Raw genomic sequence first — 20659 nt, 5'->3', positions numbered from 1 at the left:
TGTCAAAACTTGCTATTTTGAACACTGCAAAGCTCCACACATGTCACTACACGAGCAGTTTTGTCCGAAAGCTAGTCTATTTATGAATACAAAGATAACCCTGGTGTGTATGCTTAAGTTGGAGTACTTGAGATTCACTATTACAGTTGAGATGGATCTTGTCTGGTCAACCATATGGTTGACTTCGGGGCCATATAGGCCTCCCCTTTGTACTTTGAACTTTCTCATTATCCATTTGCAAGTACTCACGTTTGCTTCAGCTTGTTGTTTGCTCCCTTGCATTCCTCTCTATTTCCATTGCTTCCTACACCCAACATCACGTGCCAAAAGGTGAAGTATGATTGGCACAAGACCCCTAGGATAGTTTGTTCTAGCGAGCATTGTTTGATAACATGGGTACGAAGTTGGATTTTTCATCTTCTTTTCACCATCACAAGGATGAAAATAGTGAAAATGCCAATTCCATGGTATTAGATCTTATAAAGTGTTATGTGTCTGACCAAAAAGTCAAATGGAAAGGTATCTTCCTATTGTGGAATTTGCGTATAATCATACTGTGCACGGAAAATCCCCATTTGAAATCATTTATGAAAAGGTGATTTTGCCACCGCTCCTTAGAAATATTTGGAGATGATCAGTGTGTTTGAGACTTATGCACAGCCTTTTCCCAGGTTCGGACAACAATTGAAAGATCTCAATAGAAGCAAAAGAAGGCTGCAGATAAGTGTTGGAGATCATAGCCAAAGAGTGTGGTGTTGTGATGTGTTGGTGTGTAGTAGTAGGAGTTCTAGTACTAGTTCATGTGTGTGAGTCATGTGTGAGTGCCACGTGTCATTATGGGACTTATCCCATATGCACTTGGTGCAAGTGTGTGAGTGTGTAGCCTATAAGGCTTGTATTTCTCATGATTATGAATAAGATAACCTTTCCTTAAGTCTTCATTTATGTATCATTTCCTCACACCCTAACCTTCTCTCTCTCTCTCTCTCTCTCTCTCTCTCTCTCTCTCCCCCCCCCCCACCATGTTTCCAACATGGTATCAAAGCAGGTTCACCATGCCATAGCGCTCTGCCATGTCATCATCTTCTTCACCTAACCCTCCTCTCCTATGCAGCCCGTTCCTTTTCACCTCTAGCTATCTCTTCCTTTCAGCTTATTTCGCCTCTATTTTGCCTCCTCTAAAGCCAACTGCCTCTTCTTTTCTGCTCTTTGTATCCGCCTAGAGCCTCTCCATAGCAGGCCTCTTCCTCTGTTCGTATCTTTTGGAGCAGTACCCGGGCTTTGACAGCCTCTTGGAGCTACTGGTCGGTGCCTAGCAGCCACAAATGCCTGCACACGTGTGTATATTCGAGCCATCTTGCAGCTCTTCAAGCTATGGTGGAAGTTTGAGTTCCATCTCGAACCCACGTAGAAGGGAGAGTCAATGGAATGAGCTTGACGTGTCAAAGCGGGCCTGGCAAAGGAGCGAAGAGAAGGCTGGTTCGTTAGAACTCCAGAAACAAAGGCTTCGTTCCATTCGAATGGAAGGTCCAGAAGCTAGTTATCAAGTTGTTGGCACCACTTTCTTCCTCACCTTCACATTCATTCTCCTTGGCAATTACTGAAACCAGCCTCAACAACGTAAAGGGTGGTAGGATCCACTTAAATACAGCATACACAGTAAATAGACAAGTAAATATGCACCATAGAACAAATCACAGGGGAGCTAGAGTGCTCCTACTAAGAAACAAGACACCGATTGGCCCCAAACGTTGGCGCCTCTTGCAGTATTTATTTAACATTCCTTTGAAGCCATGCGGCTGATTACAAAGGTCTCTGAGAAGCTGCACCACAGGCAAACCAATGCCCGTAGACTTCCCGTCCAGCCCACCCTGTAATTCCCTGCTCAACTTCAAACGGTGAACGGCATCCAATCACAATCTTGTATCCTCAGCCAACCAAAGCATGCAACATAGACCCCAACAGCATCCACTGTCTGAACCAGTCCTGCAATTGCACATCCAAGTGCCCAACCAGCCAAACACGGCTGAACAACTGCAAGACAAAGCCCTCAACAGCTGAACTCTGGTGCAATCAAACAACCAAACACTTCTTAGCGGGTTGCCTCAATCTATAGCCTCCTTGGCCACTGCCCAACATCATAAATCAACCCTTCTTCGCGAGGAAAGAAACCCAAACGCAATAACTAGCTAGCAACCAATCAGGGAACGGCAAAAGCAGGAAAAGACAAGCCTTCTTCTATCCAGAATCAACAGCAGAAAGGTCACCCTGGCTGGAAAACCCTAGATTCTACATAGACAAGCTGATTCTGCCCTGGCACAGCCCCACGAGCACCTTAGAAGCGAACACCCACGCCTGGAAAGATACCAAAACCAGCCACAACACCCAGAAAGCTCCGGAAATCAGGTCGAAATCTCCTGCAGAGCTTGAAAGCTTGAAAAAGCAAGTCATAGCTCCCCTGGAGCAGTGTGGTCAAGTCTAGAGCTCTTGGAACAGCCCTAGAACCAATCGCAGGCACATGGAACAGCCTGGAAGAGCCCAAAAGCAAATCGCAAACTGGAACAGACACCCTGGCAAAAATTGCCACCTGCAACAGACTCCTGGATCAATTGCGATTTGCTCTGGCAGGCCCTGGATCACCTGGAACTGGCCCTTGTGTAAAAACGAATTTTCTTGGTAGGCTCTGGATCACCTGAAACTGGCCCCTGGGTAAAAACGAATTTCCCTGGTAGGCTCTGGATCACCTGAAACTGGTCCCTAGGTAAAAACGAATTTCCCTGGTAGGCTCTCGATCATGTGAAATTGGCCCCTAGCTAAAAACAAATTTCCTTGGCAGGCTTTGGATCACGTGAAAGTGGCCCCTGGGTACAAACGAATTTCCCTGGCAGGGTCTGGAACCTCTTGGTAAAAAGCGATTGGACTCTAGCAGCACTTGGCAGGCTTTGGCAGCTCCAAACTGATGATCTGGCTCCTTTGGAACTGATTTGGCCAGCTGAATCTAAAAGAAGGGCTCCCCCCCCCCTTTTAAAGCCCTAGGCTCCAAAAAGCAGTGTTTTTAATTGCACCACTCTTTTGGGCCCCCCTATTGCACACTTTGGCCCTAGGAATTAATTGCCTAGTAATTGGGCGCACATTCACTATTTCCAAGGGTCCACTAGCAATTTTAATTTCCCAAGTCTCGCCCCATGGCCGGACCCTCGCGCTCCAGAGGCTCAAGGTAGTCACGCGCAAATTATGGGAGTCGCAAATAAAAAGTCCCATAATTTCACGTTCTCGTGACAGAGCCCCCTCTTGAAAGAAGGCAAACGTCCTCAATTGCTTGCAAAATAAAACCAAGTGGAAGCACTACAATGTTTGTTAGGCAAAGGACAAGCAAATATTCTGCATACATGCATACATGCATACACAAACAATATGCTCCCACGATGTTCGATCCACCTCACGTATGGTCATCCCTAAGGACCCATTGCCAGTGGTACATCATGAGCATATGCAAACACTTAATGCATGCACATAGATACTCATACTGTACTTCCCAGGGATAGTTCATGCATGCTTTACCCACCTATGGCCATCTCTTTAGACCCACACTAGTGGTACATCATGAACATGCGGCCAACAGATCACCAACAATGCATATACGATTTGTAGAGCCGCAGATAACAAATACGTATAGCACTGCAAACCAAGCGACTAGTACACCCAATGTGACTAGTACACCACATACATCGTGGCCAACGATGCACGACATAGACCACTTCCAGGAATTGCGCATCTAGAACCAAGGTCAAGGGGAATCCATTCTCTTTTTGTCGAAACCACATGCAAAAAAGTGCATTCCCATCCTGTCGAATCCTCATGACAAGAATAACATGCATATTTTACCGAAACCTCATGGCAAAAATAGCAATCTTATTTTTGTCAAAACCTCATGACAAAAATAGCAATCTGATTTTGTCGAAACTGTTAGCACCTATGTATTGGGAGTGTAGGGTGACACGTTAGGTGTAGGCCCGGGGCACTTTTTACTCCAACTAGTGGAGGTTTTTTTCCCCGAGCTTGGCAGGCACACTTCCATGTGACCTGTAGGGTGTGCTTAGCAAGCACAACCCTATCCTTGTATATGATGTGACTTTAGTCACATCCATTTTTTTATTCCAATCATTTGCTCTTGCACTTGCTCTTCTCCTGAGTCTTGTCTCTGCTCCAACAAGTGGTATCAGAGCTCAACCTGTGACACGTGCTGTCGCCATCCCCCATCGGCCTATTGCTGCCTTGCAAAGTCGTCCTGCTCGTGGAGGATATTGCCTGAGCACTACTCCGTCGCCCATCTCGTTTTGGAGGTCGCCCTGCCTGTGGGGACAGTCGCCAAGCTCTTCGAAGCTGCGACCGTAGCTGCTCCAACCTCTTGTGGAGAGCTGCCTGCACGTGAGTCGCTCTGCTGCCTTGCGCCATCGCCTGAGCCCTCATCGCCCTGGTTGTGCCGTGCTGAGCCGTATCTGCTCCCTACGCTAAGCCAACACCTGCTCCGTTGGCGACGTCATCCTGCTGCCTTGAACCGTCGCTCAGGCCCGTGGCAGACCTGCTGCCTATCAGCTGCTCGTGGAGGCCATCGTGGTGCGCCATCACCTGACCCTTGAGCCGACGCCTGAGAGCCACCTGCACGTAACCTGCACGTTGCTGTTGCATCTACCCGTTCCACAACTGCCTACGCCTTTGCACAGGACGGGCTGCCTACCCCTGTGCCTCAACAGGCCGTCGCCCTGTCAGGGAAGCGTCCCCTGTTGATTGAGGAAGCTGCTGCCTGCTACGAGGAGCTATCCACGAGACGAAGAGTAGCCCAGCCCCGTGGACGTGAACCTTGTGGAGGCCGTGGACCTTAACCTTGTGGAGGCCGTGGACCTTAACCTTGTGGAGCCAGATATTTAGTTTGGGGTCTCCTTATTGAGCAGATTCATGCATTGCCCAGGAACCAAGCATTGGTAGGCTGTTAAGCGGGTGTTCCGCTATTTGCACGATACTATGCACCTTGGTTTATTCTTTCCAAAGGGGGCTGATCCACAACTGCATGCTTTTTGTGACTCCGATTGGGCAGGATGCTTTGACACAAGAGTGTCCACTTCAGGTTTTTGCTTCTACTTTGGTCAGTCATGCATCTCTTGGTTAAGTAAGAAACAACCCTCCGTGGCCACTTCCAGTTGTGAAGCTGAGTACAGGGCAGCTTTCACAACCACCGTTGAGTGTGTTTGGCTCAGGTGATTATTTGCTGATTTGGGTATGAGACAGGAGTCTGCTACCTCTATTTTTACAGACAGCCAGAGTGCTTTGGCGGTTGCGAAGAATCCCGTCTTCCATGCTCGCACAAAGCATATTGAGGTCCATTATCATTATGTCAGAGAGAGATTGTCTGCCTCAGAGATCAGCATGATCTATGTGCCTACACATGACAATGTGGCAGATATATTCACCAAAGCATTGTCTCGTGAGAAGTTCGAAGGCTTTCGCAAGCTTCTGAACTTACTTCCTTTTGGTGATTGATATCACATTTGCCTTGTACATTGTCACCACTCCACTCCAGGGGGGTTTGTTAGCACCTATGTATTGGGAGTGTAGGGTGATACGTTAGGTGTAGGCCCGGGGCACTTTTTACTCCAACTAGTGGAGGTTTTTTCCCCCGAGCTTGGCAGGCACACTTCCATGTGACCTGCAGGGTGTGCTTAGCAAGCACAACCCTATCCTTGTATATGATGTGACTTTAGTCACATCCATTTTTTTATTCCAATCATTTGCTCTTGCACTTGCTCTTCTCCTGAGTCTTGTCTCTGCTCCAACAGAAACCTCATGACAAAAGAGCATCCAAAAGTAGCAGGGAAAACACCATCTTGCAAACCGTATACATCATCCAGAATCGGATGCCAAAAAGAGTGGCAGACTCTGCCATACAAAATTCTTTTTACAAGTACCTGTATACCGTGCTATACAAAACCAGCCGTAAACAACCCGCTGTGGAATTAGGAACTCTTGCCCTTCAGAACATTCCGTGGCTTATCTGTGTCACTAGCTGGCTCCTTCCTCTCATGGTTGGGACAATCTCTAGACCGATGTCCCTTCTCTTTGCAAATAAAACATTTGCCAGCTTCATATAAAGCGCGTCGTTCCTCTGGAGACAAGCGATTACGTTCATCCTTTTGACAATTAGCTTTTCTATCGGACTTATCTCCACGAGATCCATTCTTAGATTCCTGCTTCTGTCCACCTTTGAACCCAGAAGTCCTCCCCTGCATCAAAGCATATGTTGTGCTAGCATTCTTGATAAGCTGAGACATTGGAGACTTGAGTCTTCGAGTAGTAGTCTCTCAACTCCTTAGGTAGCCTGCAACAATATTTCTCAACCTGCTCAATGAAAGGAACAAGCCGGTAGGAGCTAAGTTGAACTAACGGGTAACAAAGCTGCCCAAAACTTCCTGTTATACTCCTCTAAATTACGGCAATTATTAGAATGCAGCTCATGCCAAGCAGTCATGATATCCACTTCAAAAGTCATGGTAAGCCACGCAGCTGAAAACACCTGCTTGAAACCTACCGACGTGTTTGGTGCGGTGTTTTGCATAAGCATAGTGGTCCACCACTGAAGTGCATTCCCCTTTAGGAAACTTGCAGTCCGGCGTACTTTGGATGACTCTGTGAAATTCCCTCCTGTGTAGGCTGCATCGAACTGCTGCAAAAAGGTCAAGGCCTTAAGTTTGTCCTGCATCCCACTGAATGTCTCAAATTTTACGGCTGCACCTACCTCTTTAAAGTCCTTCAACTTCCCTTGAGGTGCCAAATTGTCATAAACAGGTGCCTGGGCAAAAGGGACAGCAGCACTCACTCTATCCCCCACACTACCAGCATTAGGAAAAGCTGTACTATTCAGACCAGCACCCGAATTTTGCATATTTCCCAAAGCAAGGTTACCTGTTGCTGCATGTTTGCATCCTTGGGGTTGCTCCAACATTTGCATACATCATGTTCTGTCCTATGGGCTGTAAACTAGGCTGAAACCCAACTGTTTGACTAGCAGGGGTACCCAAAAATTGGGCTTGTGGGCTGACCATAGCCTGAAACACTGAACCACCACCAAAATAACCTGGCTGAACCGGGTTTGCCAAAACTCCTTGCTGTCCGGAAACCATGGACTGAAAATTATTACCTTGAGTCAGTCCCGGAATCGTATTAGACTGCTGCTGACCATAGGGAATTTGAGAGGGCTGATCTTGAAAAGTGACATGTGGTCGCTTGTTAGCTTCAACATCCCTATCCCCATCATCAGGCTTCCTTTTCTTCGGCTGCACATCTGAGTTCATCATCTTCTCGAAGCAAGGATCATGTGTGAAAGTACTCATGAAGCTCTGCATTTGTGCCTTGAATAGTTCCACATCCTCCTCATCCGTCCGATCATCCTGATGCTCTACAACATGCCGGGTCTCCTCTCCTGCAACCTGGTCACCACCAAGAGACTGAGACATCTGCTCTTCCTCCTCAGTAAGGCTCACAGATCTCTCCTTGTGTGACATATTTACTGATTAGTATGTTGTCTTCTTCAGCTAGTTTGCTGGACTTGCACCAAGCCAACCACAGGCTCCCCTCTTGAAGAAGTTAGGTGGATCCCGGCAATGGAACCACTGAAACCAGCCTCAACAACGTAAAGGGTGGTAGGATCCACTTAAATACAGCGTACACAGTAAATAGACAAGTAAATATGCACCAGAGAACAAATCATAGGGGAGCTAGAGCGCTCCTACTCAGAAACGAGACAGTGATTGGCACCAAACGTTGGCGTCCCTTGCTGTATTTATTTAACATTCATTTGAAGCCATGCGGCTGATTACAAAGGTCTTTGAGAAGCTGCACCACAGGCAAACCAACGCCCGCAGACTCCCCGTCCAGCCCACCCTGTAATTCCCTGCTCAACTTTGAACGATGAACGGCATCCAATCACTAGACAATCCTGTATCCTCAGCCAACCAAAGCATGCAACATAGACCCCAATAGCATCCACTGTCTGAACCACTGCTGCAATTGCACATCCAAGTGCCCAACTAGTCCAACACGGCTGAACAACTGCAAGACAAAGCCCTCAACAGCTGAACTCTGGTGCAATAAAAAAACCAAACACTTCCCAGCGGGTTGCCTTAATCTATAGCCTCCCTGGCCACTGCCCAAGAGCATAAATCAACCCTTCTTCGCGAGGAAAGAAACCCAAACGCAATAACTAGCTAGCAACTAATCAGGGAATGGCAAAAGCAGGGAAAGCCAAGCCCTCTTCTATCCAGAATCCATAGCAGAAAGGTCACCCTGGCTGGAAAACCCTAGATCCTGCACAGAAAAGCTGATTCTGCCTTGGCACAGCCCCACGAGCAACTTAGAAGCGAACACCCACGCCTGGAAAGATACCAAAACCAGCACTAGCCACAACATCGAGAAAGCTTCGGAAATCAGGTCGAAATCTCCTGAAGAGCTTGAAAGCTTGAAAAAGCAAGTCGTAGCTCACCTGGAGCAGCGTGGTCAAGTCTAGAGCTCCTGGAACAGCCCTAGAACCAATCGCAGGCACCTGGAACAGCCTGGAATAGCCCAAAAGCAAATTGCAAACTGGAACAGACACCCTAGTAAAAATCGCCACCTGCAACAGACTCCTAGATTAATTGCGATTTGCTCTGGCAGGCCCTGGATCACCTGGAACTGGCCCTTTTGTAAAAACGAATTTTCCTGGCAGGCAATGGATCATCTGAAACTGGCCCCTGGGTAAAAACGAATTTCCCTGGCAGGCTCTGGATCACCTGAAACTGGTCCCTAGGTAAAAACAAATTTCCTTGGCAGGCTCTGGATCAGCTGAAACTGGCCCCTAGCTAAAAACGAATTTCCCTTGCAGGCTCTGGATCACGTGAAACTTGCCCCTAGGTAAAAATGAATTTCCCTGGCAGGCTCTGGAACCTCCTCGTAAAAAGCGATTGGACTCTAGCAGCACCTGGCAGGCTCTGGCAGCTCCAAATTGATGATCTGGGTCCTTTGGAACTGATTTGGCCGGCTGAATCTAAAAGAAGGGCTCCCCCCCCCCTTTTAAAGGCCTAGGCTCCAAAAAGCAATGTTTTTTTTTTCTTAAAATTGCACCACTCTTTTGGCCCCCCCTGTTGCACACTTTGGCCCTAGGAATTAATTGCCTAGTAACTGGGCGCACATTCACTATTTCCAAGAGCCCACTAGGAATTTTAATTTCCCAAGTCTTGCCCCATGGCCGGACCCTCGCGCTCTAGAGGCTCAAGGTAGTCACGTGCAAATTACGGGAGCGGCAAATCAAAAGTCCCATAATTTCACGTCCTCGTGACAATTACTGCATTCACGGTTTTCTCTGTGGTAATCATGACTTTATGTTGCTTTCCTTCGTCTCTTTCCTCTGTTTATTTTTGTGACACCGCCAAGACTTTGCAGCACTAATCCCAAGTTCTCATTCCACTACTAGCATGAGTAAGAAGAAAGCACCTCCTTGCTTGTTCTCCTTGAACTTTACATTATTGAAACACCTCCAACAATCCAAGGGTCCACGTCAAAAGGCGACAGTCCAACAATTTCCATCAGAAGGACCCTCTCTACTGGCGGGGCATACTGATGCATAAATATTGAGGATCCTAATACGGATATCCCCGAGTCGGATGCCTATCCACACCACTCAGTTCCCTATCAACTCTCTCTCATTGAAGACCTTCGAGGCTAGGGCCTGCCCAATAGAAATACAAACTCCGCCACTGGGCTTCTGTCGGGGAAGAGTTTTCACGACCTCAGCTTGGAAGCAAATGTCCGCGTTTCATCTGCTGCTAAGAACATATACTCTTGAAGCCACAAACCAGCTAACAACCACCAAACACTGCAACTCCTGTCTCATAATCACCCTCCATGGGGCTGCTGATGCACACGCCATGCATGTTCCAGCGCACTCTTGTCCACCTCATGGGAAGGGTAGTGCCAAGGGCTCTGAGCGGTTTGCCTTGGTGGTTGGTTTTGAGGGTAAATAGTCTCTATTTGTCCGTTGCCTAAAAAGAGGCATCACAGATACCACGCCAAACCTGCGCTACTACTATGGCCAATTCCTCAAAATGTGAATGCTGTTCTTAGGATGTGCCCAGTTTTATCAAAGGCATATCAAATGACATTTTGAGATACTGTCACCTTTGACTGAGTTGACCTTAGACCAAGTACCTTTTATATGGGGATAGAATCAACAAGAGAGTTTCAATGCCATAAAGAAGGCAGTGGCCCCTTGTCGGTGTTAAAAACTATTGACCCCAAGAAACTGTTTTTCCTTGAAACCGATGCAAGTGGCATTGCGGTAGGATCCATTCTTCTCCAAGAAGAACAGCCATTAGCCTCTGAAAGTAAGAAACTTTCATCTCTTAGCAAAATTGGCGAACTCAGAGGGGTACACTATTGTTCATTCTTTGAAAGCATGGAGGCATTATTTGTATGGTTCAGAGTTCTACGTGGATGTGGACCATGATACTCTGTGGCCACCAAGCTAGGTGTGCAAAGCTCATGGTGGAGTTTAATATGAAGATTCGGTATCAAAGCGAGAAGAGAACAAAGTTGATAGTGCGTTGTTGTGCATTATGCATAATATAAGTTTCACGGTTATTAGAGAGTGCTCTAATGACCGAGATCAGGAAAACTTAGAAAGTGGATGAGGTTTTCCAGAGCCTTTGGCCTAAGAGGCTCATGGATTGAACACTGGGAAATAGATGACCTGGCACTAGAAAAGGCCAAACTTATGCAAGATATACCATAGTGAATGGCAAGGTATTTGCACCTAGTCAGAGTGAAACGGATGGTCAGATAGAGATAGTGAACCAAACTTTAGAGGATATGCTCATAGCATATGTATCATTGGGGCAGCATACATGGAATGAGTGGTTGCCATTATTAGAGTTTGTCTACGATGATAGAAAGCATTCCTCCACAAGAATGAGTTTGAGTTGAATTATGGTTATAGACCAACAACTCTAACCACGGTTGGAATACCTTAGAGTGTGCCTAGTGCAACGAACTATTGTTCAAATTGAAAGATGGTAGCACTTGCGAGAGCTAACATCTACCAAGCTATGGATAGAGCTAAGACATATGTAGATCAAAATAGATCTTTCATAGGGTTTGAGAAAGGAGAAAAAAGACTTCTTAATGCTCAAAGTCTTTGACTATAGGAGAGTGTGTTAAGTTACCACCTCGATATTGTGGGCCGTGGTTAGCTCTCAAAAGAATAGGCAAGGTGGTCTATAGATTGGAATTACCATAGGGTTGTAAGGTGCACCCAATGTTTCATGTTTCTCGTTTAAAACGGTTTTTGCACCCAGGTGACTCACTAATCAAGGGTGTTGTGTTTTTTCTGGAGGTGGAGGATAATGCAAGGTGCAAACCAACAAGAATCCTGGACCGAGGAACAATGCAAGTACGCAATCAAAAGATATCCACGGTATTGGTTGCATGGCATGGTTTACCTCTATCACCAGAAGCGACTTGGGAAGTTGTGTATTAGATGTGGAAAGCATTATCAGATTTCATCATTGAAGACGTTGATGCTTGAAGAGGAAGGAATGTTATGCTCAAGTTGTGATAGCATGACCTCGGAAGGGTTAGTTGACATTAACTTCGAAGTGACCGACATTGTATTATATTTTGATTGCGCTTTTGTATATGGTCAAGAAGTCTTTTATGTCAAGGTCATCAGTGAGGGCAATTATGACTAGGGCCAAAGGTGCTCCTACTTGTGAATATGCCTAGGGGCAAGTGGTTAAAGAAGGGGAAAAAAGGGGGCATGCCTTAGAAATAGGACATGTGGCAATCTAGACTCATCTAGGGAACTAGGGATTTGTAGAAAGAACCTCATGAACCAAATGAAGTGAGGTATTCTACAGACGTTTAGGTTGTGAGGAGAATTGGATAATCTCCCGTGAATGTTTCTTGGATTGTACGAGTATTAGAATAAAAAATTGATCTTGTTCGTTTCAGTAATGGGGGCAAGAATTTCAGCAAGCCCAAGCCCTCTCTTACGTCATCTTCTTCTCTCCCGGTTGGTGGGAAGAAGAAATCCAAGCGTTGTAATTATTGTAGGAAGCCTGTCCATGACATCTCTGAGTATCGAAAGTGCATTGCTTTGGAAAAGAAAAACCAGCAGCAAGGTCTTGCAGCTACAAAGACTCCTGCTGTCCTTGTTCACACTCATGAGCCAGCAAACATGGCTCATGATGAGTTGACAGTTGAATCTGGAGAAGCATGCTTCAGCTTTGTCCATTTCAGATTCTCAATTAGCTTGGTATTTTGACAGCAGTCCTTGTAAGCATATTACCTCTTGTAAATCTTATTTCAGTCCTTGAGTGATGCTCCACATGGGGGCATTGTCACTTGCAAATAATGCATCTTATTTTGTGAAAGGGATTGGATAGGTTGAAGTCACTTCTGTGTCAAGGGATGCAGTGCCTCTATTGGAAGTGTTTTATGTTCCAGGTATCAAAAGGAACCTGATTTCTATCTCAGCCATCTCCACAAATGGATTTGAGGTTATTTTTGACGGTTATCTTTGTGATGTGTATGACAAACCGCATGACAAGTGTATAGTACTTACTGCACACTTGTCAGAGGGCTGTACCACCTTCATGCATATGACAAATAAGCTGTTACCGAAGCAAATGCAGCTGCTGAATCTGTCATTACAGATACACATTGGTGGCATGAGAGATTGGGACATCTTAATTATGGCAGTTTGGTGAAAATGCATTCGAAGGACATGGTGGTAGACCTCCCTGCCATTCATGCACTTAGAAAACATGTCTGCCAGGGCTGTTTGTTGGGCAAAATGCATTGGTTCTCATTTTCAAAAGATGGGGCTGTTGGTGCATCCAAGAAGTGTCATCTTGTGCATAGGTGATGTATGCGGGCTGATGCGGACAGCATCACTTGCAGGCTATTTATACTTTGTCACCTTTGTGGATGACTGGATTCATCCTTTGAGGTTCAAGTCCGATGCCTTCTTTTGTTTCTAGAACTTTCTTGACATGGCTGCGAATGAGAATGGAAATGCTCTTGACCTCTCGGCCGCCTATTAATCCAGAATGCCCAAACTTTCATCAAGGGGATCTGGCCCTGTGACAGCTACCATGATGAAGTCTGCCAGGTCATAAGACTACAATACTGACTCCATCATAACACGCTACATGCCATACGCCATAATTGTTCCCGTCCAATTGTCGCAGGGAATGGTAGTCACAGTTCCCAATCGCACTAATGAAACCTTGGTTTCTTGTTGACTTAAATGAGCTTCCTCATAATGTCTGGAACGGGGCTTGCCATATGGCTGGGCTGTATACAGCCAGCCCTGGGCCTATGGACAAGACTGGGGCAGGACAACAACAGTTGACAGTTTTCATACTGCAGTCATTTGTTGTGTGTGCATCCGATTCTATCTATGCACTTGTGTGAACAACATCACCGTCTATTGAACTGTCACCCTTGTTTTCTTGCACTGTAGTTGCATCCATTGTTGTGATTGTAGCCACATTTGTGGAGCGTGGAGCTACGACAGCGACTATTGCCCAATCAGGGCTGCACATGTGCTCCTCTACGGTATTACTAACAAAGTTATGAATGTGTTGGAAATTCATGTACAAGTGACATATGTAGTGTTCAACGTGTGAGAGGATGTGATTCCAGTTTTGGATCATTGGAAGAGTGTACACCAAATGCTGCCCTGTAGAAAAGCCCCATTCCTCATGGTTATAAGATTCTCTCAAATCCAGGAAAATCTAGTCTATTCTCCTGAGACTAAGCAACTGATGTCCAGAAAAAGATGGATAGTCAAGGAAGGAAGAGGGAAATGAATAAGGTAAGGAACAATTAAATAAGTAAAAGCCCAAAGCAGAGATCAGACTATAAGCTAGCAAAAATATATTCAAGAAAGGACTGTTAAAACTTGCTTAAGAAACTGTCGTCATATTTGCAGGAGATTTCTGCTGATACTGACTTGGGAAGAAGGCTGAAATCTGCAAAGCAGGTAAATTCAATCTTGCTACGACAGCGACAATTCTTTGATCATACCTCTCAGAAACAATTTGTTTAAATAGTTACTTCTTTGATCATACCTCTCAGAAACAATTTGGATTAGATTATTATGTAATTTTCCACACTAATTATCCTGAATCTCTTTTATGGATAAATGTACGTTTATGAGCATGGTTGGTCATTTTGGAGTAAGATAGTTCTCACATGAGGCACCGAAGAAAAATACGCGTTAGTAATCATCTCAGAATCACAAGATAGTTCATTGTCAGGAATTCTATGAGAAAAGAAAAAAAGAAAAAACTCAGCAAAATTGGATAGCTTCGACACTACTTGTGGAGCTCTTAAATGGTAAGATGTGATCTGATTATTTAATTATACTCAATAACACTTGTATTTATCTAAGTTTTGATCCTCCTTAAATTCATTTGGTCACATCCAATTTACATTAATTAGTGAAAATTTTAAATTAAATTCGATTATCTATGGAATGGTTTTGATCCATGCCCTTTTTTAAATGGCCATTGTATCCCTTGTACTTTGAATGTAGAGAGAATGTGCAAACTCCAAATGAATGGACAGCTTTGGTAATCAGATATTTGGGCATTTTCTCTACCATTTATATTCTCTTATTGGCCTACAGTACTGTGTCCTTAGATGATCCATCATCGTTCCACTACCCTAGCTTATTCCATCCATGGTGTATGAGCAAAGGGTAGGACGGGAACTTTCATATCTGATCCATGTGCTATTTCTTGTATGTGCTTTTGTCAACCAATGTCCACAGTTTTCTCTCTCTCTCTGACACACACACGCACGCACGCACGCACCCCTTTCAGTCTTTCGTAGAGTAGGCTTTACTTTCTTTCTCTCTTTAGTTGCTGAGGTTGTTTCTTGTTAAGGCTTTAAATGCCTTGCTACCAAGGATTCCACATTTGACATACAGAATAGCATAGGAGAAGTGAAAGGAGGGGAGGGGGGCGGGGGGGGGGGTAAAACTTTTCTGCATCCCCCCAAGGCACTTTTACTCTCTCAATCTCAAAGGGGGAAACCAAGGGTAGTGACGATTTTGAGAGGATGGGGATGCTGACATAAGATGCACTTGTCCTCTGAAGTGCTGAAATGGTCATGCCCCAAAATGTGAGTGAAAACATGAATCTTGTTTTACATTCACTCACTAGAGGAATGGTTTACGCTTCCATACTCAATAGTTAGGAAGGGCACAGTTAGTGAGAGAGTATCTTAGGCACCTTGCCTGTTACATTGGTATAGAGCTTCAAAAAATTTCCCTGAGATTGTGTCATGCAAGGAGCAGAAGCGGGGATAGGGAGTGGAAGCAGGAAATCCAACTGTCTTGTACCTTAGGTAGCGTCTCCATGACTTGAATAGAGCTTCCAGTTTGGACCGATCCCAAACTGGGGCAAAAGGCGGGCTGAGCGTTGCTCGAAACACTATCCTTGGGCTCGGGTTCCTTGGACAAAATTCTTCCATACCTGAAGTGCATGTATAAGATCTCCAAGGTGGTACACTCTAGTTGAAATTTTAATTATGTATATATATATATATATATATATTTGGCTACCCCAGAGACATCCGGATGGTCGTGGGGATAGAGCTAAGGCATCAGGCATAGGGATGGGGCTAAGGCAATGGGCGTAGGGATAGGAAGTGAATCGTGTCAACGGGATGGAATGTAGATAGTATGCCCATGATCGTGGGGTTAGTGCTAAGGCTACGGGCGATGGAATGATCAGGTTGGTGGAATGTGAGTATAGCGATGGGCACGGGGTTGATAGTAAGGCAATGGGCATAGGGTTAGACCTTGGGCATCCTACATCCTTTAGTCTCGGCAGGAGATCCATAGGATCGAGGTACCACAGCATGGTGACGACATGCTCTGGCAAGATGACCTTGAGTCTCAGAGAACAGTCCGACCCCGGCGTGAACGATGAGGACTTTCAGCGCTAGAGGGAGCCCCACCAATAGCACTTCCACCACTGAAGGAACAGCTATCCCCTTCAGCCATGGTTGCCATGATGTAGGCCATGCTTCCCAGGTTCTTGCTTGCTGCTTTTGGTAACCTGAGAACATGTGCCTACAGCCATGTGGAGGACTAAACAACCAACAGATTCCTAGATCCATGTGAATGTAAGAAGTACTTGCCGGTCAAGCCCTCGTATGCTTGCTAGGTCAAAGGTCTGCCTATGATGGTCAAAGGTCTGCCTAAAGCCCTCATTTGCTTGCTATCAAAGAAAAAGTGTTTGCAGTTATCCAAACAGATGTTGATGAGGGTGGCTGTAAGTAGGGTTTGTTATCTCCCATTACAAGACTTCTCCGCCTAACCAAGATATGCCATGCAGTGATGTCGGCCATGGTCTCCTTGACGCCATCCTTTGAAAGGTGAGATGGATGCCATTTGGGGATTAGTATGATGTTAAAAAAATCTCGTGGTGCAGAACTAGCCAGGGTCTCCCAGACATCAGCCTTCGAAAGGCGAGAAGGATGCTATTTGCGGATCAATACGGTGTCATAAAAATCTTGTGGCATAGATGTGCCTCCTCATTCACTAGGTGTCACGGGGTCTTGAACTTCTACTTTTTAGGAATTTATGGTGACTGACTTGGCCTCAAACTGATTAAAATTGTGAAGGCCACTTTAGTGCATTTAATTCCATGGGCCAAGGCAAAGGATCTAAAGGTTAGAAAGAAAGAAAAAAAAGAAAGAAAGTCATATTAACATCCGCAGGAGACCTCACGGGTCTATGGGACAAAGTACAAAATGTCAAAAAGACTTAAACATCTGGATAGGCTAGAGGGTCGAGGAGTGCACATGGCATCTCAGCTCGATTATTATATCACACCGATACATACTAGGACTATAAAACTAGTCTTAAACTGATGTTATGAAGGCCACTTCTATTGAGAGTCTTTAGGTTTAGATTTGAAATCCCTAATTAATGTTGTTCCATCTCGATATACAGCCCATTTTCCAGCTTTACGTGCATCCTTCAATTTGGTGAGCTCGACACTCCTTTGTTTGAGCTGAGCTAAGGTGAGTTCCTCGGAGATCCAAATCCTTGTCCCCTTCAACTTGTTTGTTTGTCGAAGAATCTTAATTCTCCCTTCTCTCTCCTTGAAAAACACTTGTACTTGCATTCCTGTTTGGGAGACACAGCTAATATCATTATGATCCCACTCTACTTGTGGTATTTCCTTCTTGAGACATGCAATCCTCTCGTCTGCTGTGTAATCCTGTTCTTCATTAAAAAGGCCAAGGCAATCCTTGGGCAGCCCTCCAATGCGTAGTATCTTCTTATTATGTTCTATGGCCTGCTGCTCTTTTACTTCTGTGTACAGATCTGCTTTATTAAGTCTGCTGTCTGCAAAATTGGCCATCTCTTCCTTGGCTGAACTCACCTGAGAGTTGATCATTTCCTTGACCTTGGAGACAAGAGTTGGTGCTGGTGGAAATGTGCTGAACTTCTCCATGGCTTCTGCAATAATTTCTTGCTTGCCTTTGTTCTCCATCTCGTTCACCTTTCTGCTAAGAGCTGCAACTAACAGCCCGAGCTCTCTGATTTCATGCTCCAAATGTGCTCCTAAGGGTCTAATCCAATCCTTTTCCTGGAGGTCAAAGCATAGGGGCTGGGTGTTGCCGCAATGTTGGAGTAAGAGGGCTTGCTGATGGGGGCCGTGGAAAAAGTCTTCACCTTCGGGAAATCCATGGTGGCCTTGCAGATTCTCCAAGCCCTTCATTGACGCTAACCCCCCGTGCTGAGCCAAGGGCTCAGCTTAGCCGGGGGTGTTGTGCTTGTTAGATTGTACGGAGGCGGCGGTACGAGCTAGCTGTACGGGACCCTGTTGTACGGTGAGGTACGGCTGAGGTATGGTACGGCAACCTGTTGTACAGCGGCCTGCTGCTGTACGACAAGGTATGGGTGAGGTATGGCGACCTGTTGTACTTGACGAGCTGTACGGCCGATGGGAGGGAGAGGTATGGCGGACGGGAGGGAGAGAGAGAGAGGGAGGCAAGCAAAGGTAGCTATTCTAAGCTCAAGTGGATTGGGGGCCAAGCAAGGGCTGCCCCAGCTCCTCAGTGCATAATCTCGTTTTTTTTGCTCCCCAATTGTCCACACACTCTCCAAGAGGCCATTTTGCTGATTCGCCACTAGCTAGGAGCCCTGCCAGGTCTCAGCTTGCAAAATCGCACCTCCCAGTGGCTGTTTTGCTAATTAGCATCTTGCCAGGGCAACTTCAGGAGTCTGTTGCTGATTTGCACCTGGCCAAGATCATCGCTTATCAGAGTTACAGATTCCAGAGCTGTTCCCGAGATTCTAGGGCAGTCGCTTACTGAGTTTGCATCTGACACAGACCTTTCAGGTTCCCTTGCAAAATTCGATACTATCTAGTGCTCCCAGAGCAGGTTGACTCACTTCGAGCAGGTATTTGGAGTGCCAAACAGCCACTAGGTGCAATCGCCCATGAGGATTGGACTGCCAGGGATCAGAGGAGTGACAGAGGGAAGACGATTTGCTGTTTTCCACCTGTCCAGGGCTGCTCCTGCTGATTTTGCCTACCAGAATGCCTGAGAACTGCTCCAGACAGATTCGCCTTCTTGCTTGCTGCTGTTCCAAGGTTCCCAGAGTCTTCAGATCAGCTGATTGGTTTCTAGAAGCTCTCCTACTGCCTCAATCTTCAGGTCCTATTGCCTTGTTGTAGCTAGCCTTTCTGTGTGCTAGGAACAGTGAGGGTTGGTTGTTTTGCTGGTCGTTGCTCTACCAGGGCTCTGTTCAGAGCTGCCAGGACAGACTTGGCCGCCAGGACTTCCTTGAAGGGTTTCAGAGCTGCCAGATTGGAACTATCGGCCAGAATCGTAAGAAAGGCTTTCATGGGATATTGCACTGGACTGGGATGCCTTTCTGAGATTGAAAGTGATGCATAGCAGGACGGAAGTGCCTGTGAATGGATTCTAAGTTGGCTGATTTTGGGCTAATGCACGACAATGCTTTTCTTGTATTTGGATGGCTTCTGAATAAATGATAAAGAAATACCGAAAGGGGTGCTAAGTTTAGGGCCAATCTGGTGTCTGGTGCAGGACGAGGTCAATCTAGCTATTGAGTGTTGTGTGTTCGAAATTATTTTGGTTTGCTGTGGGAATTTCTAAATGTCAAGACAATAAAGACTAGTTGCTGTAATTAATTTGCAGCCTAGAGAATTTAGCATTGATGGAGAGGAGGAATCAGAATCTCTTGAATATAAGGCATGGCGGGAAGAAGAAGAACAAGATGATGAGGAACAGCCCGTTCAATTAGAGCATGCCAATGAGGGTTCTCAACATGAAGTGGAAGAAGTTGAGGAGCCAGACTTTTGCACAGTTGATGCAAGATCCACGCGTCGCAGAGTTTTTGAATGCCCCTTTGAAACCTAAGAAGAAGAAAAAGAAAAGCCAGCAGCTTGGTGCGATGCCTCTTGCATTTGGTATGGGTGGAAATCTCAAAAATTTTCCATTTTTCAATTCGGGATAGCAGAGTTTACCTCCATCTTCTATGCATTCAGGTTATTTTAGAGAAGGTTCAGTATTCCAGGCTATGGTTGGACAGCCTGAGCAAGGCACGGGGATGCCAGGAAATTTCCCTTTTGGATTTCAGTCTGGCATACAAGGCTATCAGAGACAGGTGTTTGGAGGCATGCCTGCTATGATGCCTAATATGATGTTTGGTAACATTGGGATGTAGCCCCAGGGATGGAGACTGCTATGCCTAGTATGATGGGAAATTTTTCTGGAATGCCTAGAATGAATGCAATGGGACTGGGAATGGTCAATCCTGCTGTGAGTAATGGGCAGAGTGCAAAAACTGTTGGTAATGTTATGCAGCCTCTGTACTTATAGCCATCTGCCTTTGATGATCTCACACACCCAAAGGAAAGCAGAAGGGTTGTAAAGAGGGTCTGTCAACTGTAAGATTGACACCTTTAATGGAAGTCAAGACAGGTTGAAAGTTACATTTATTCAGCAGTTTGATGCAGCCTACTTAGGTAGGAATTTCACGGAGTCGCCAAAAATTAGAAAAGCTGTCACTTTCTTGAAGGGTATTGCTTTACAATGGTGGACAAATCTTCTCTTGCAAGGCAGAGCACCTGTCACTTGTGTGCAATTCAAGCAGATCTTTTTAGGTGCATGGTTGACTACTACATTTGAAGTTGACATTATGACTGCTTGGCATAAATTGGATGCAGACAGTTGCCGCAATCTGGAAGAATACAATAAGAAATTTCGCGAAGCACTGTTGCCAATTAGTTTGTATCGGAATGTTCCATATTCAGAACATATAGAGAAATATTGCTGTGGATTGCCAAAGGGAATTCGGATTTTTTGCACGAAATCGAAGGTGTCTAACATGTCTCAGCTGATAGAAAATGCCAATACATCTTATGTGTTGCTACAGGACGGGACAAGTGGCTTTAAGGGCAGCAAGAAGGAATAGTTCAAAGAGAAGGAGAAATTCAGTAAACCGTTGAAAGCTACGCTTGTTGCAGGACGTCCGCATGTTTTCAGGTCACGGCCCATGAGGTTGGCAGAAGAA

General features: G+C 45.6%; 1 protein-coding gene across 1 annotated transcript in view; it reads left to right on the top strand.

Annotated features, from left to right (window-relative positions):
- Positions 1-20659, top strand: part of LOC147891417 (uncharacterized) — a 131966-nt gene that overhangs the window by 21072 nt on the left and 90235 nt on the right. The window contains exons 3-4 of the mRNA XM_087390050.1: positions 14021-14071; positions 14349-14427. Of these exons, the coding sequence (XP_087246176.1) occupies positions 14021-14071; positions 14349-14427 (130 nt within the window). The remainder of the gene's footprint in view (positions 1-14020; positions 14072-14348; positions 14428-20659) is intronic.

Source organism: Dipteris shenzhenensis, chromosome 18 (genome assembly GCF_047967505.1).
Source record: "Dipteris shenzhenensis isolate YYH24624 ecotype China chromosome 18, Dip_SZ_1.0, whole genome shotgun sequence".
In the NCBI taxonomy this organism is placed as follows: Eukaryota; Viridiplantae; Streptophyta; class Polypodiopsida; order Gleicheniales; family Dipteridaceae; genus Dipteris; species Dipteris shenzhenensis.
Note: the sequence above shows the minus strand (reverse complement) of the source record. Positions and strands in the feature narration are given on the sequence as shown.